At 43.4% G+C, this 15,840-nt stretch overlaps 1 protein-coding gene across 2 annotated transcripts; it reads left to right on the top strand.

The window, feature by feature from the left end:
• The first annotated feature begins 1,510 nt into the window (after positions 1-1,510).
• Positions 1,511-14,408, top strand: LOC311439902 (lysosomal acid lipase/cholesteryl ester hydrolase-like). 2 transcript variants are annotated; one of them, XM_084526205.1, is made up of 11 exons: positions 1,511-1,603; positions 2,393-2,466; positions 6,154-6,292; positions 6,816-6,930; positions 7,323-7,521; positions 8,109-8,218; positions 9,500-9,636; positions 10,231-10,371; positions 11,789-11,860; positions 13,640-13,708; positions 14,170-14,408. In XM_084526205.1, the coding sequence occupies exons 3-11, from the start codon at positions 6,161-6,163 to the stop codon at positions 14,401-14,403; spliced, it is 1,209 nt and encodes a 402-aa protein (XP_084382331.1). In that variant the 5' UTR covers positions 1,511-1,603; positions 2,393-2,466; positions 6,154-6,160; the 3' UTR covers positions 14,404-14,408. The 2 variants fall into 2 exon arrangements, with proteins under 2 accessions (XP_084382331.1, XP_084382330.1); XM_084526204.1 differs by lacking the exons at positions 1,511-1,603; positions 2,393-2,466 and adding an exon at positions 3,459-6,020.
• Positions 14,409-15,840: the final 1,432 nt, after the last annotated feature.

Genomic DNA, 15,840 nt, shown 5'->3' on the forward strand with positions numbered 1-15,840 from the left:
TTCAGAGTGAGACCTTCATTCTCCACTTGAATCAAGTGTCAATGTGGGTGAAGCCTGGGATGATAACCAGGGCAGGTACAGCTGTGACACTTAAGACAGTTCGCAGGTGACACAATATTACTCTATGAAATGGTTCATTAGCCAAACAAATTAACCATGGCCAATGCCACTTCTATCCCTTTCTGAGCCCACTGCTGAAGCCCATCCCATTTCCTTGGGATCAAGGGCTCCGCAAATGTAAATAAAGCTTGACCCAAAGAAAACAGCTTCCCTCCAGGCAGGGACATCCCTTCCACCCAATATAAATTCCTGGGGACAAAGCATTCCAGAGAGTAAGCCCATCAACTAACTTACTGATTGTGAGGGAAATGCATGAGGACTTGAGGCCTATTTATGAGTTTCTAGTACTTAGGATTGGAAGTGCAATAGCAGTATGTTTGAAAGCAGTCAGAACATCCTTCAGATTCACCTGGGAAAGAGATCAGAGTTCTACCCCTATTTTGCTACTTGGGAGACCACATAAGAGTCAGGGTGTTAAATTTTCTGGCGTGGAAAACCAATAAAAGCAGGCTGGACAAGGAGCATTGAAAACATCATGGGGACTGTTGATCCCACCTTGGGACATGAGGACAGACATGTTTCATCATGTCTCAGAGCCCTTCTGAGTGATGAATTTATGCTCTGCTGAAAGTTTTTGTCATGCAGAGACATCAAAGCTGCTGAGCTGCAGTGCTTTTCACTGAGAAATCACCCTTTCCGTCATCCTACAGAATGCTCTTGTTGTGGTTTAGCGCCGGCAGGCAGCTCAGCACCACCCAGCCGCTCGCTCGCTCACCCCAGGTGGGATGGGGGAGGGAATCAGAGAAGTAAAAGTGTGAGAGAGAATTCCTGGGTTGAGATAAGGACAGTTCCTAGGTAAAGCAAAAGCTGCACACACAAGCAAAGCAAAACCGGGAATCCATTCACTATTTCCTACTGGCAGGCCAATGTTCAGCGCCTTCCAGGAGAGCAGGGCTCCTGAGGCCTGATGGTGAGACTGGGGAGACAAACACCATCGCTCCAAACATCCCCCCCTTCATCCATGCTTTTGTTGCTGATAATGGTGTCCTATGGCATGGGACATCCCTCTGGGTGGTCTGGGCCAGCTGTCCTGGCTGTGTCCCCTCCCAGTTCACAGTGCACCCCCAGCCTCCTCACCGGCAGGGCAGCACCAGAGGCTGAAAAGTCCTTGACTCTGTGTAAGCACTGCTCTGCTACAACTAAAACACTGGTGTGCTATCACCACCATTTTCATTAAAAATCCAAAACACAGCACCATACAAGCCTCTATGAAAAAAACTAACCCTATCACAGCCCAAAGTGTGACAGTTCTGTGCTTTGCATGTAGAGCACAACCACAGTACTGTGGCTACTCTGACACCCTGTTCTTACATCACTCCTCTCCTTTCTCCACCACCCAGTGGCAGCATGTTATTTGCAGACATGTTCCTGAGAACACATACCTTTCACCCGGTCTTCTTCTAAATGCTCATCAGTCCATGACAAAATACAAGTTCTTCCAAAGACATTTATGACTTAATTAGCTGAAAGGACTGGTGTTCAGGTAGGAGAAATCTACTTTGCAGCCTTGCTGCCTGGGGACACAGAACGTGTCCTTCTGGCCACGGCCACCAGGCCAATTTCAGTGAGCGCTGAGCCCCTGGGCTGTCTGCAATTAACTCAGCGGTTAGGCAGAGGTCTCTAAGGACACTATGTTTTCAGAGTTCATGGAAATGGCTTAGGAGAAACTAGAACCCTTATTTGTTCCCCCCCTTCCTCCCTGTAAGAAAGGTTATATGAAGTGTTCAAGCCTTCTTTGGCACCAGAGGATCCCTGCAGGAGCCATGTCAACTCTGAGAGACTGATCTAGAGTACGATGGGTATCAGGAGCAGTGGTGCTCACTGAAAAATGTATTTGGGAATGTGTGCGCAGTGCTAAATTTAAAATTAACATAGATAAATGCAAAGTAGCAGCAGAAAGAGAGTTCTTGAGAGAGTATGTCGAGGGTAGCTGGACATTTCCTCCTCTTCATCCTAAAACATTACATTCAGAGCAGCCACCGAGACAGGCAACAGTACAGGTCGAGGTCTGCCACAGCCTCAGGGAACTGGGACGCCCAGGTCTGTGTTAAGTATCGTAACCACTGGTATGTAAGCAATTCTTAACCTCTCCTGCTCCATGGTTTTGTGAATTTAACTGGAAGATCTTTTTCATCACAAAGATTTCCTCACTTCTGAAGTACTGCCAAATCAGCACTTAAACATGCTCTTCAATACATGCTGCCAACTCATGACACTCATTGCTGCTACCCTGAAGTGCTCATTGTGTTTTGACTTCCTTTTATTGGCATAGGTTTCTGCCAGTGAATCAGTCTGCTGGTGGAGACAGACAAGGAACTGCAGCAGAGGACACAAGTCAAAGCAGAGGTAAGTTTCTTGTACATACATGATCATGGTCTCTCTCTGCTGCCTGTCTCCATAAAGTTTTGCAGTCTTGGTTTTGTGTCGTTGCTTGTAAGAATAGACAGCTTATTTCTTCTCTGTTCTGTAAGCCTACTGCTACGCACAGAAGTGCGTGTCTGCTCAAGTCAGAAAACAAAGAAGTTCAACCTGCAAAAAAAAAAAAAAAAAAAGAAAAAAAAAGAAAAAAAAAGAAAAAAGAAAAAGAAGAAAGTGCAACTATTTCATTTTTCTCTACTTGTTTTATTCAGTCTGAGAGCAAGGGGATGAAGGTCTGCAGCTGTGTGTGTAAATTGGATGTTCTGTTCTTGCAGTCCCATGCACATGTATGTTTTATCAGTAAGCCAGCAGACTCTCATATGCATTCAGTCATAGCTGCTTCTGTGGTTGGTGTGTGTATGCCTTACAGCCAATATGAAGTAAGTTTTATACTGCTTAAAGCATAAAGCTAGATGGATAAATTTCTCAAGTCTTATAACTTAGTTTCAGCAAATCTTAAAAGTCCCTAAAGATCTTTCAAGGGCATTTCTCTCTCTGACCTTTTTTCCTTCTATGTATGTTTTTTATGAGTTTACCAAGTCCAATATTTCCTTATGACTTCATTTCTCTCAATAAAAAATGGCTGTTGAAAGCTCCTAACTGTAAGCCTTTGCTCCTGAAGCTTAAGGGAGCACTGGCCTGCCAAGATTGATGTTACTTAGCCTGCTGTATCTGATTTAAAAGGTGAATACCTGGAAGTCTGTGAGTTATGCCAGCTGAGCTACATGATAATAGAGTGCATCGAGAAAAGTTTGCCCTAAAAAAAACGAAGTAATTTTGCCTCTACATTGCCTCAGCTAGTCTTGCTAGTGATTTGAAAGCAAGCTGAGACATTAGCAAAATGCTTTATTCCCTCTTGCACAGAAAAGGAGATATGTTTTATTCCCATTAGAACAGAGCAAAATGGCAAAAACCAGAAAAGAGTGTTGTGCTGACTCAGTGTGTAGCTGGGAGGCTTCCTGTTTGGACAACAAAAATTAAGAAGTATTTCACATATAAAGGGAATTGAATGGTGTTTGTTTTGATGTGAAGTTTAAAGCTTTGGGTGTTTCCAAACTCTGCTTCATTCCAGTTGTTTGATGACTCAGGAGGTTTGGCTTCTTTCAATTTGTTCAGTCAAATTTGAAGGTTAAATTGAAGAATAGAAAAAAGTCAGAATTCCTTCTCCTATATGGATATTCAGAGAGTGCTTGGGTACCTCTCCGTCACCCCACAGATCCTGATCACCTTCCTCATTACTTGCCAGGGAGTACTCTCTTTTCTTACCTTGATCGACAGCTCCATTTCCCAGTTGAAATAAACATCACAGTGGCACGTCTTGCCATAGCAGATGTCTTACACTAGAAGCAGACTCCAGAAATGTGACTGCATGAGGACCTCTGTCCTCCATTAAAAATTGGATTCTCTGTGTTCAGTGGACCTACCAACGTGTGGTTTCAGAAGGACTTGTTTCCCAAGACTGCTTAACTTCCTAACGCAACCTATAATTCATATGGGTCTCCTATGAAATTCCCTCACAAACCCTCCTGACCAGCCACACATGCCATGGCTACTTTGGAGCCATATGAATGCTGATTAGCTGGCTAGTTTACCCATGCTGACTGCTCAGCTGGTTGCAGAACATGCCTCAGCTGCCTTCCCCCAGCTGGGCACGAACCCCACTGAACAGTCATTCCCAGCAAACAGTACTCAAGGGTTCCTGATAGCCCCACTACTTTGCAGGCTTGTATCTCAGTGTTAAACTTGACAGAAACTGACATCAGAAGTTAATAGCGGGATGGACAGAAAGGTGAGCTAGGATAAACACCCCTCAGTCACAGAAGCATGCCCTGTTCTGAGGAAACCCGGCCTACACAAGCAGCAATGTCCCCAGTCATTACTGGTGAGGCAGTCCTACAAGAAGCCCTGACGAGCTGAAACATTACGTTGCATTACTCATCCAGGGAATCTGTTGTTGAACTTTAGGTAGCCTTCCTGACCTTTAAGATTATTATCTACAAGCAGAATGGTTGCTACTTTTCTCTTCCCAGCCCTCATTCTCTCTTCACACAGGCAGGTTCAGCACACAATAATAATTAAGTGTATAAGGGCATTTCCAGAAAGTGTAAGCCCAATTGTGAGCTTCATGGATGAATCATTTTTGTACAGTTCTTCGCATTAGAAAGAAAAATCCTATCCCACCTCCTTGCAGCTCTCTTGTAAGTAAGGATCACTGTGCGTAATAGCACTTCTCTTGCCATTCTCTTGCAGTTTTAGCTCATACTTGCACACTCAGTAGCTTCCTATGGCATATAACATGCTCTTCCCTTTCCTAGGGAACTTGAAAAACAAAATTTGCATGACGACAAAAAGGTCAGGGAGGCTCACAGATTGCAGTGTTCCTATACTCATTGACTCAGTTGTGGGGAAAAATGACTAAGGCCTGGAATCTTATCTGTGGTAGGAGGTATCAGTGTAATCTGGCACTAGATAGACTGCACTCTCTAATTCCTATTCAGAAAAGTTCCCATGTGATCATCAGTGGGCCCAGGAAAGAGCAAGGTGTCACCTCCCTGTGACCAAGACAAGATCTGTAATGACAGCTCTCTCAAAGAGAGAAAGGATACAGGGCCATGGCAACATGCAGGCAGTCTCCATTGTTTACTGCTCTAAAAATGAATCATTCCACAGTTTCTCAGTGGTGATAAGCATCAGTTTCAAGACAGATACTTTGGGCTCAGAAGTAGCGGAAGCACAAACGCAGTTATCTGGGGATAGCAGAGGAGGCTTTTGGATGAAGAGGGCAGCAAAGGGCTGATGAAGATGCTCATGAGGATGCTGAATGAAGACCTGGATGAGCCAGTGTCAGCCTGAAAGGAAAGGTTGGCTGGGAACTGACTCATGGTGCTTTTTGGTGGCCACACATAGTCATCTTTTTAGCACCATCATCTCAGAGGAACTAATTTCCAGAAGAACTGTAACATGGTCTGGGGCAGATCACCCATGGTGAAAGTACAAGCTGGCACTGGTCTGGTGCAAATTTGTTCCGCTAATCCCATTACACATCCTCTTTGAGCCTCTGAATCACTCCTGGCCCCTGCATAACTCTTCACCATCTTCCCTGGCTGATCTCTCACCCTAGCACACTGCTGACCAGCACCAGGAATGGCACTGCTTCTGAAGGAGGAGGGGGAAGGTGGAAAGAGGGCCCTCACCAAACCTCCACCACCTCATTCCTGAAGAAAAAGGATTTCTCCTCTCACTCTCCTGCTGGCAGAGAGGTGGAGGCACATATAGGTAGCCAGTCTGGGTGATCGTCATCCCAGGTGACTATGCTTCCATATCAAGTTTCTGCTTGACTCAATGGAGGAGCTGGCCATGCTTACCAACCACAATTCACTTGTCCTCTACAAAATGCTCAGGCATATTCTCAGAAGGTGTCCCCAGGTGTTTCCCTCTACCATTCTGCAACTGTGGTCTGTAGACAGTCCCTCCTCACAAAGGTATGTGTTTCTGTCAGCCCCTTGGGGAACACCCGAGGCAACCTCCAAGAGACTCCCCACCTGGGTATCCCTGTGGAATTCCCCAGCTCTCCCTTCCTACAGCAAACGCACATGCCTCTGCTCTTTCACACAGCCCCGAGATGTGGTGCCTCCTCGTGCTGCTCTGCTCCCAGGGAGCTGCCTTTTCAGCAGGGTTCACAGCACCCTTCACTCTTGGCTCAGAGGGAAGACAGCACATGAAGCACCGCAACCCTGAAGACTTTATGAATGTTGTAAGTTGTGGCACTTTCTCCGCCTTTCTTTTAAAGTTTCTCTCACAATACCACCACCATGGTACCAACTCTAACAAGCAACTCCCCTGAACCTGCTGAAGGGCCCTGGAGGTCTGGGCTGCTGAATTTTTACCCCAGAAGCAGGACTCAGCTTTAGACTGTGTCCAGAGCACACACAGCATCGTTTATCTGAACATGATGAACACGAGGCTGGGCTATACTTATAACTGTGAATTTCTTATAAAGTCATCTTTCTTAACAATCTCTGGTAACAACCTGTTTGCTCAGGATGGTGGCAGGAGAAGCTTAACCCCTTCTTCGAGCAGTAGATTCTCACAACACAAAGTAATCCAGGACCCCTTGCTCTGGCTCACAGAACTGGCAAAATTAGGTGTAGGTGGTCTCATCAGGTTCCTTGTGACAAGAGCTCCACACTTGGTTGCCTTGCCTGCCCATTCAGCTTGTTTATGCTCCAGAAGGGGATGGCTTTTATATTAACGAGCTTTCCTTTGGCTTCCCACAGAGTGAAATTATCAGGTATCACGGATACCCCTGTGAGGAGTATGAAGTTACCACTGAGGATGGATACATACTTGCTGTTTTCAGAATTCCCAGTGGGAGGAACATGCAAAATACAGGTGTGACATGGGCATAGGACATAAGGAAGGTCTGAGATCCAACTCCTACACAAATCAGGATACTCTTTTCCACATGCTGTTCTGCCTTCAGCATTTTTCAGCTGTAGATAGCTGGTTTCAATGTAGGACCTGTACACTGGCTGTCTAGCACAAAAGTAGGTGGGGACTGGCCACCTCATTACATTTTTTATCTGTCATTCCTGTCACTAAATGGTTAAACTGCTTGCATGTGACAAATTCTTAGGTTTTCTCAGCCCAATATCTATACAGTTCTCCTGGGAGCTTCTATAAGCAGGAAAGATTTAAAGCCTCTCACAGACTAAACCCTGTACTCCAATCTCAGAATGACATTAACTACTGCTCCAATATGAGAATACTTTAATTTTTTCCAGGGCAAAAGCCTGCAGTCTTCCTACAGCATGCTTTTCTAGGAGACGCCACCCACTGGATTTCTAACCTGCCCAACAACAGCCTAGGCTTCATCCTTGCAGATGCCGGCTACGATGTCTGGTTGGGAAACAGCCGAGGGAATACTTGGTCTTCAAAACACAAGACCCTTAAAACCAGCCAGAAAGAGTTCTGGCAGTTCAGGTACTCTTTGGATGGGGAATTATTCAAGACAGAAAGTCCAAGGGAACTAGATAGCTTCAGCCTAAAGGTTTTTTTACTTAAAACATCATCAGAACAGGGTCCTTGTTACAAGCCAAGGACAGTAAAGATCAAGACAAAGAAGTATGGTCACTAGTAATTGTGGTTGGAAGTACTGGCTGAGGAAGAGATTTCAGACACTGGGAACTGAAAGGGGATGCTGAGAAAAAGGGAGACAGCACTGTGAGAAGGAAAGCAAGCTGGAACAGGCTTAGCAGCCCTGTCTAGAAATCTCTAATCTCTCACGGCTTAATTCAACCAAGAGAGAAACGTGTTTTGTAACCCCTGCTAGTGAAAGCACTGATTAAATTCACTTCCCCAAGGGCCACATATGACAGACAAAATTTGCACCTCCTCTGCAGAGAGCCTGAGGCATCAGGCAACCTGTCAGTACGGCTGCATCCTTCTGCCCCCTTCTTGTCTTGTTTGAATGGGTCCTGCCCAGTGCAATGAACAAGACTGACATTTCAGTAACACACACTGTGATAGCCAAACAGTCTGCCAGCTTTTTGTGTTTCTCCCCTCTGTAGCTTTGATGAAATGGGTAAATATGATATTCCAGCAGAGCTGTACTTCATCATGAATAAAACCGAACAGAAGGATGTATACTATGTTGGTCACTCTGAAGGCACCGCATCAGGTAAGGTCAGCACATTTATGGTTCACAATCATTCGTGTTCCCATCTGATCAGGAGGAGAGTTTCCCCATTGCCTCGGCAATTGTTCTTATTTGTGGAGAAGTGCCTTCTGAGTTGAGGGCTGCAAAATGTGACACTTCTAAAGCCAGATTTGGTTACCATTAATAAGAAAATAAATCTAATAGTAGATCTAAACATTGTTCAACCAATAATTAGAGACATAAAAGCCAGTCCTTACTGGGTACTCCAAGTACTGACACTGGGCACTATTCTGAAATTCTCAGCAACAAGAATTTTCATTAAGTTCATCTTTTCTATTAAGGCATACAGTTGTTTTCCTTGTGAAGTGTAAGGAAAAACTAGTAAGAAAAAACTGCACATAAGTGCAAAATTTCAAAGAAGAGAAAAGTAAAAAGAACCTCCACATTACTAAGTTGTATGACTTATTGCCAATCCTACAATTAAAAGCACAGTTCATGAGTGTATATAAAACTGTCCATGTTACTGTTTAAAAACACATTGTTGGAGACTGAAAATTAGGAAATAAAAAGTATTAATAACTTAACCAGCTTTGTAGTGTTCGAATGCAATTTTCTTTCAGCACCAGGTAAAAGTTCCTAATGTTTATGGTTTATGTGCAAGACCCGTGAATGAACATTGACTAGAAGTGATCAACTGCCCATTCATTAGTGTTAATTGCCTGGAAAAAGAGAAGAAAATGTGGAAAAGTCATATATTGTGAAATCTCCAGGCCTTTTCTTTCTTTTCCTCTCATAAGAGTATTTAAAGACTCTGATGGCAAAACAAACTTTCCATTCATGCTTTCGTCAGCTGCCTTTGATGCAATCAGTTGAAAATGTTTAAAATTCCCAGTATTCAGCATGTTATTCTACTGCCCCATGGAAGCACAAACATACATAGTCCTTCAGAGACTATAATATGAAAAAAACAACAAACAAACAAACAAACAAACATTTTTTAATAATAGCTTTGTGAGGAAATCTGATTTTATCACAAAAACCTCCTAGCCATGTCACCTGCAAAAACTGAATAAAAGCAATGTCCAGATATGCTGTCAACCTCAGGATGAACTCTGCTTCCCAAATAAAATGTATTTCAGGATTTAGCATCAACACTTGCCTTAGCTAAAACACACAGCAAAGACAAAGAGACAACCGATGACAAATCTAGTCTCACTTCTTGTTTGCTACCTACTGCTTATTCGTTTGTTTTTGCCTGTGGAACATGTCTTCACTAACTCAGGCTCTCTCTTCTGTTTGTAGGCTTTATAGCATTTTCTACATATCCTGAGCTGGCTGAAAGGATAAAAGTGTTCTTTGCTCTTGGCCCAGTAACCACCTGCACGCATGCTACAAGCCCTCTGATGAAGATAGCAAATCTTCCTCCAGCACTGCTCAGGGTATGTCTTTTTTCCTCCTCAGAGGCTCAATGTCCATCTTACCCTTCTAGGGTTCCTCAACCCGAGCCAAAGTGCTTCCAAAGGGGTGAGATGCTTGGGATGAACAAAGTGCTGTTGAAAAATCTCTTCTGAAACTCTGGGGCAGAGCACTGGAGAACAGGAAGATGGGGCTTGCTGCAGCGGGTTCCAGTGAAGCAGGAGACTTGTGAAACTGTCTCGTCATAGGACTCTTGCTGTTAACTAACATCATGCTGGCCTTGTGCAGGAGGAACTAAAACAGAGCTGGAATAACAGCCATGATGATCTCAGACTTCAGAAATGAGTGAGCACTGAGATCACTACACTAGAAATGGAAGGATGGTTTCCTCCAGGACTGAAGACAGTAATATGAGTCAGGAAGGACATGTGGTGCACTACGGGGAAGAAGATGTTTTAAGGTGTACTGGGAGGGCAAGCTGTTTCAGAAGTCTCTGACTGTAGTGTTAAGAGGCAAGAATATTAGCAACAGTTTCCTGCATAAAATGCTCCTGTAACAAGAAAGAAAAAAAAAAAAAAGAAAAAAAAAAAAAGTGTCACACTTTTCCCTTTCCTCAGTTAACACTTGGCTGGAAAGGAACCATGCACCAGATTGGATTTATGAAAGGACCTGTGACGGAGTTCTGTACAAACATGGATAAGTTTTGTGGCCAAATACTCTGTTATATAGCTGGGGGCAACATACAAAATCTGAACACGGTAAGTACGTGCAACAACACCTAGTCAAAGTAAAACTAAAGCCATTTTGGAAACTGCATTTTGCACTCCATCGTTAACTAGTAATTGTCACAAATGTAAATGTACATAAAACACAACAGTTCTCAGCAGGCTGAGGGAATGCAGGACATTGTGTGAACAGCACCAAATAGGGCTAGACCTAATGATGGGACCAAAAACCAGGCAGAAAGGATTGAATTCAGTCTGGAGCTATACTGCATATGTCTCTATCTGTGTCCTCTTTTAAAGCCAATCTGACCAGATTTTGGTCATACACAGATGCTCTTCAAAAAGAGACAGTGGATGATGGAGTCAGATTTCAGTGTTCTTCCTCAGCACACAGACACCACGGTCTTCTGAACCCTGGAATAATTAAAAGACAGGAAAAGCTCCACTTCTCTTCCCATATTTTAGACTGCTTGCATTAGAACATGGTCCCAAAGAACTACCCTAAGGAGCACATCCCATTTTTGCTGTCCTCAGAACCAAGCCCAACAGTTCAGTCCATAACACAGAGGGCTACAGAAATGCCCTGCCTGTGCCTGAGGAGTGCAGCACAATGGGATTCACAAGGGCTAGTAAGGGGGACAGGACGGACAGGAGAGTTGGCCCTATACTTGCCAACATATGGATCCTGTAGTCTTAATTCCCCTCTACAGAGGCCAAAGTATGCAGAAGCTGGCCTGTGCAATGCTTATTATTAAAATCTCTCGAAAGACTGAGGCCCATTTTTCTCCATCTGTGACGACTTATAAAAGCACATATGGGAAAGCAATGAGACTCAAAGGTTCAATGCAAAAGCAGTTAAAGGCATAACAGCCTTTTTGAACAACAGAGTTAAACCTTTTAGGATCTTTCTTGACTTGTGTTAAGTCACCAACCAGCTTCTCAGGGCAAGATAACAAGCCTGAGGAGGAACCTGAGGGGATGGACTTAGAACATCTCCTCAAGAGAACTATAAAAATGCAGGCAGAAGAAAAGGCAGTCTGTATTTTGTAAGCTGGCTTCTTTAGCACCAGGAGAAAAGTGAAGACAAAAGCAAATCTTCAAAGACTTATGTCTGTGAAGGGGTTAATGTAAGGTGAGGATTCTACTTAGAAAGGACAGGAACGTTTTTTCCTGCCACTAAGGAACCACGTGATTCCACAGTGTCACTATCTTCATGAACAGATGCACTTTCATGAGAAAGCTCTGCATGCAGATGTGTACCATTAACCAGCTATTCCTAAGTCTGCCTATCAGTCTTCAGTTTGATATTGATATGACTATTATATTGATTTGAGTATCCTATTAAAACTGGGCTTTAACACAGCAGCAGTACGTTACTCAGGTACTTCACAGCTTTACTCTGTCACAACAGTAAATCCCTACCTTTATAACACTTCTGCTTTCTCTCCAGAGTCGAACAGATGCTTTGGTAGCACATTCTCCAGCCGGGACATCAGTACAGAACATCATTCACTGGCATCAGGTATAACTGTGTACTGACATAAGCAGACTCGTACTACTGCTTTTTATGCAACTGACAGCCTATAGGGAAGTCCACAGGTGCTGGTTCTGGGAAATTACCCAACATGTCTTCTCGCACAGTGCCGTAAGCAGCTGCCACAAAGGAAGCACTGCTTCCCATCACTCACCAGACCACTACCCACATTGTCCCTTTCATATCAGACCTTTCTGCATGTTAGGGTCTAGTGGCTTCCAGCCTTCAGCTCCATTTGTGAAGGCAATTGCCTCGAAAGCTGCAGAGGAGCACAGTCGAGGCACTTGGAAGGCACAGTAGGAAGACAGCTGAAACTTGAGCAGCCAGGGGATGAGCCAGAACAAAGTGATCCAGGTTAAAGCTTTTCTCCCAGAAGGTTAATTGCAGCCTGGATCACCTCCCAAAGCCAGTTAACCACACAAGTTCTTCTGCTGGCACAATGGAAAAGTGGGGAACTACTTTATAATGCTCCAGTACATGACATGCAAAATTTGTTCCCAACAGCCAGGTATTTAGAAAACCATCTTAGCCACTCATGCCAGTGTCCATCTCCTGGATTCCAATTCTTTAAAGGTGGGCTTCTACTTATACACGGGCAGATCTGAGCTCTTTTCTGCTTGTCCTCTGAATCAGACCAGGGCAAAAAAGCTCCAGAGCAGAAGCACATCACTGCATGCCTCCAAGGTAACTCACACACTGAGTCAGGATCCATCTGCACATATCCTCTAGACAGATCCCCCGTTTCTACAAACATGATGGTGTAAAATATCTGTGTGCATCCTCTGACAAAAATTCCTGACAGTAGGTCACTCGGGATACATCCACCCAGAGCCAGGAAATGAGGACCAAACCATTGACAGTCAGTGGCTTTGCAGCCTATTTTGTCAACCTCTAACAAAGTCAAGTGGCTAGAAAGTAAACACAGATACTATAGAAGAAAACAGCAAAAACAATGATATACCAAGTATATTTCTAGCACATTCCCAACTACTTAAGCCTTGAAGTCAAGATTTTCTAAACCACAAAATCCAAGTGAGATACTGGCATTCTCTCACCATGTATTACACAGTCACTTAAAAATGAAATTACATGTCAGGTTTGTGGAAAAATAAAATAAAAGAACAATAAAAACACAACAGATATGTATACACTTCTTCACTCCTCAGTCCTACAGGGCATATGGCATGTCTTCTAGACAAGAGAAGCTCAAAAGGCCATATGTCTAATGTCCCTCCTCAAAACTGCTGTCAGAGCACAAATTACATATAGCCAAATTCTCTAACAATTACAGAGGCACTGGAAATGTGACCACTCCTGTCAGCAGACCAGACACTGCTGACACACAAAACAAGTTGTGGGAGGAGGGGAGGAGAAATCATAAGCTACACTAGATAGCCACTAAGAGCCCTGACAGGTACTAGACAGCCTGGCCCTCCCACCAAGGTGAAAACTGAGCACAACTCCGCATCACAAACGGGAACACCACCTTAGTTAACTTAGTCAAACAGCACTTTAAAAACAAAACATAACAAGGGTGATAGTTGAGGATGAGGAGAGAACACTAGCAAGGGCAAAGGCAATAAAGCCTCTCATCCTACGACCCATCCTCAGTACCTGTGGAAACCTGAAACTGGAGGAAGGGGTAGGAGGAAGCCACAAGCCACCATCTGAGCCTTGGGTCAATCACAGGGAAGAAAATACCTCCTGCACTCTGCTCTGTCTCTTATCACTAACACTTTCATTTTATCTTTGTTAAAATATTCACAGATATCAGAGGCAGGCCAATTCCAGGCTTATGACTATGGCTCAAAGGAAAACATGAAGAAATACAACCAGGTAAGGCAATATGGTTGTCACAAGCAGGTAAGGCAATATTGTTAAGTAACAAGTCACAGTAAGTCACAAACAAAACAACTAAGACCAACTGTTGCCCCAGCAAAAGTTAAAGTACTCATGCTAAGTATGCACACGAATAAGCTCCACAGCCCTTCCATGATAAACAGAAACATTGCTCTTTCCTTATGCCCACCTCTGAACAGCACGAACAGATGTCAAACTCCAGGACAATTTCTTGCCTTGCATTTCAGAAATGTTTAGAAATAGGATGGATCGTTCCCTTCCAGAGTAGGTGGGGACCAGGGCTAGGGACATAAACATAACTGAGGGGCAGCTTGACCCTTGCTGTTTTCCTGGAGCGAGTGCAGAAGGGAAACAGAGAGATGTCTGCACAGCATCCTTTCTCTAAACACAGTTTCTGATATAACAGTATGCACTAAAGTCTCCTCCCTTTCTTGCAGCCTACTCCTCCTGTATACAACATAGAGAGGATAAGCACACCCATTGCTGTTTGGAGTGGCGGACAAGACAAATTTGCAGGTCCAAAAGACATTGCAAAGCTACTTTCTCAGATTACTAATCTCTGTTACCATAAGCACTTTCCTGAGTGGGGACATCTTGATTTCATCTGGGGTCTTGATGCGACTGAGAGAATGTATCAGAAAATCATTGAACTAATAATAAAATACCTTTGAAACCACGTGTAGAGTGTTGATTCATTTAGTATAAACTTCCAAAAATTGTATTTGGTGATAAGGGGAAAAGAGAAACACACAGACATGCATAATGAATACCACAATAGGTGTTCACATGTACTTGTTTGTTTCTTGCTTTCCACAAAGTCTGAGGTTTTACATTATGTTGTTGTGACCATCATCTTCCTAAGAAGGTTAATGTGTATGGGAATGAAAACTGAAAACACAAATATATTTGGGCCTACTCTTCAGGGATCACTTAATTTAGACAGCTTTTATTTGTACAAGACTGATTTTCTTTTGTATCTTATGTATCCCACAGCACCATTATCCCATGAAGACACAAAAATGGGATTTGCTCATCTGTCTGTTAAAGAACAACTCACCTTTATTTAAATTAAATAATTTATCCACTTGCCAGAGAGCTTAGCTTTTTTTTTTTTTTTCTTTTTTCCCTCTTCATGTTTACCAACATTGTCATGACCAACAAGATTATTTTAACTCATAAGAGTCTGAGGAGACAATCAATGACTTCCAAATACCAAGGAAAGCAACCTCAGAAGAACTGTGTCAGCCTTTTCTTTTTGGACTCATCCCAGTTTCCTACTGCCTTCTATGATCACACATCACCCAAGGCTTTGTTCATACACTCTAAACACCCCAAAAAAAAAGACCATAGGTGGCAGCTGAGGAATGAGGAGATGCAGATGCATCAGGCAAGCTGCACTCCAAGCAATACAGCTTCCTCCCCATATAGTATTCTTGACACTGTCAATTGAGTTGCTGAAAGCACTCTGGGCTTTCAGTTTTGACTTTTACATAATACTGTGTCTTGATCATTCTGTATTCACAAAATTTCTTCAGTATAGGAAAACAGTCGACAGTTTTCCCTTCCAGCCCAAAGAGATAGCAGCTAAATCCATACTAAATCCATGCTAACCAAACAAGTGCCTCATATCTACTGACCTACAAGTTGATCTGGTAGATACTGTCCCCAGGCTATACCCAAAATGGTATAGCCACTATATATATATTATATATAGCTATAGGCTCAGACAGGGTAGTTTATTTCCCAGGTGTTTCTGCGTGGGGCCTTGACCCCATATTGCTCAATCAAGACCCTCTGCAGCTGGAATCAGTATCCAATAGGACAAGTACACTGAAAAATACACCGGCTTTCTGCAACACGGAAAACACATGCTAACTTGCTCATACATATAGTCTAGAGGCCTTAGCAGCGTTGATCATGGCACTTATTTTCTAAACTTATGACAGCTTACAGAAAATGGTCAAAACTGCCAATAAAAACAAAGATCCATTAGACCAAGGAAGCAAGATACAGCAGTGTTTGAAAGGAGAGATTCCGCTTTACTAGTACGTTATTAAATCGCAAAGTGCCAGGCCACATTTACAAATCATTTATGACTGCTGGTTTTC

The sequence above is a fragment of the Aythya ferina genome, assembly GCF_964211825.1.
Source record: "Aythya ferina genome assembly, chromosome: 7".
Taxonomy (NCBI): domain Eukaryota; kingdom Metazoa; phylum Chordata; class Aves; order Anseriformes; family Anatidae; genus Aythya; species Aythya ferina.

What these genes read in the sequence shown, in the direction of transcription:
- LOC311439902 (XM_084526204.1), top strand. Translation starts at nt 5,881, where the DNA reads ATGGAGGAGCTGGCCATGCTTACCAACCACAATTCACTTGTCCTCTAC. An exon ending in GACAGTCCCTCCTCACAAAG is followed by an intron (nt 6,021 to 6,153) that starts GTATGTGTTTCT and finishes TCTTTCACACAG; the next exon opens with CCCCGAGATGTGGTGCCTCC. An exon ending in ACATACAAAATCTGAACACG is followed by an intron (nt 10,372 to 11,788) that starts GTAAGTACGTGC and finishes CTTTCTCTCCAG; the next exon opens with AGTCGAACAGATGCTTTGGT.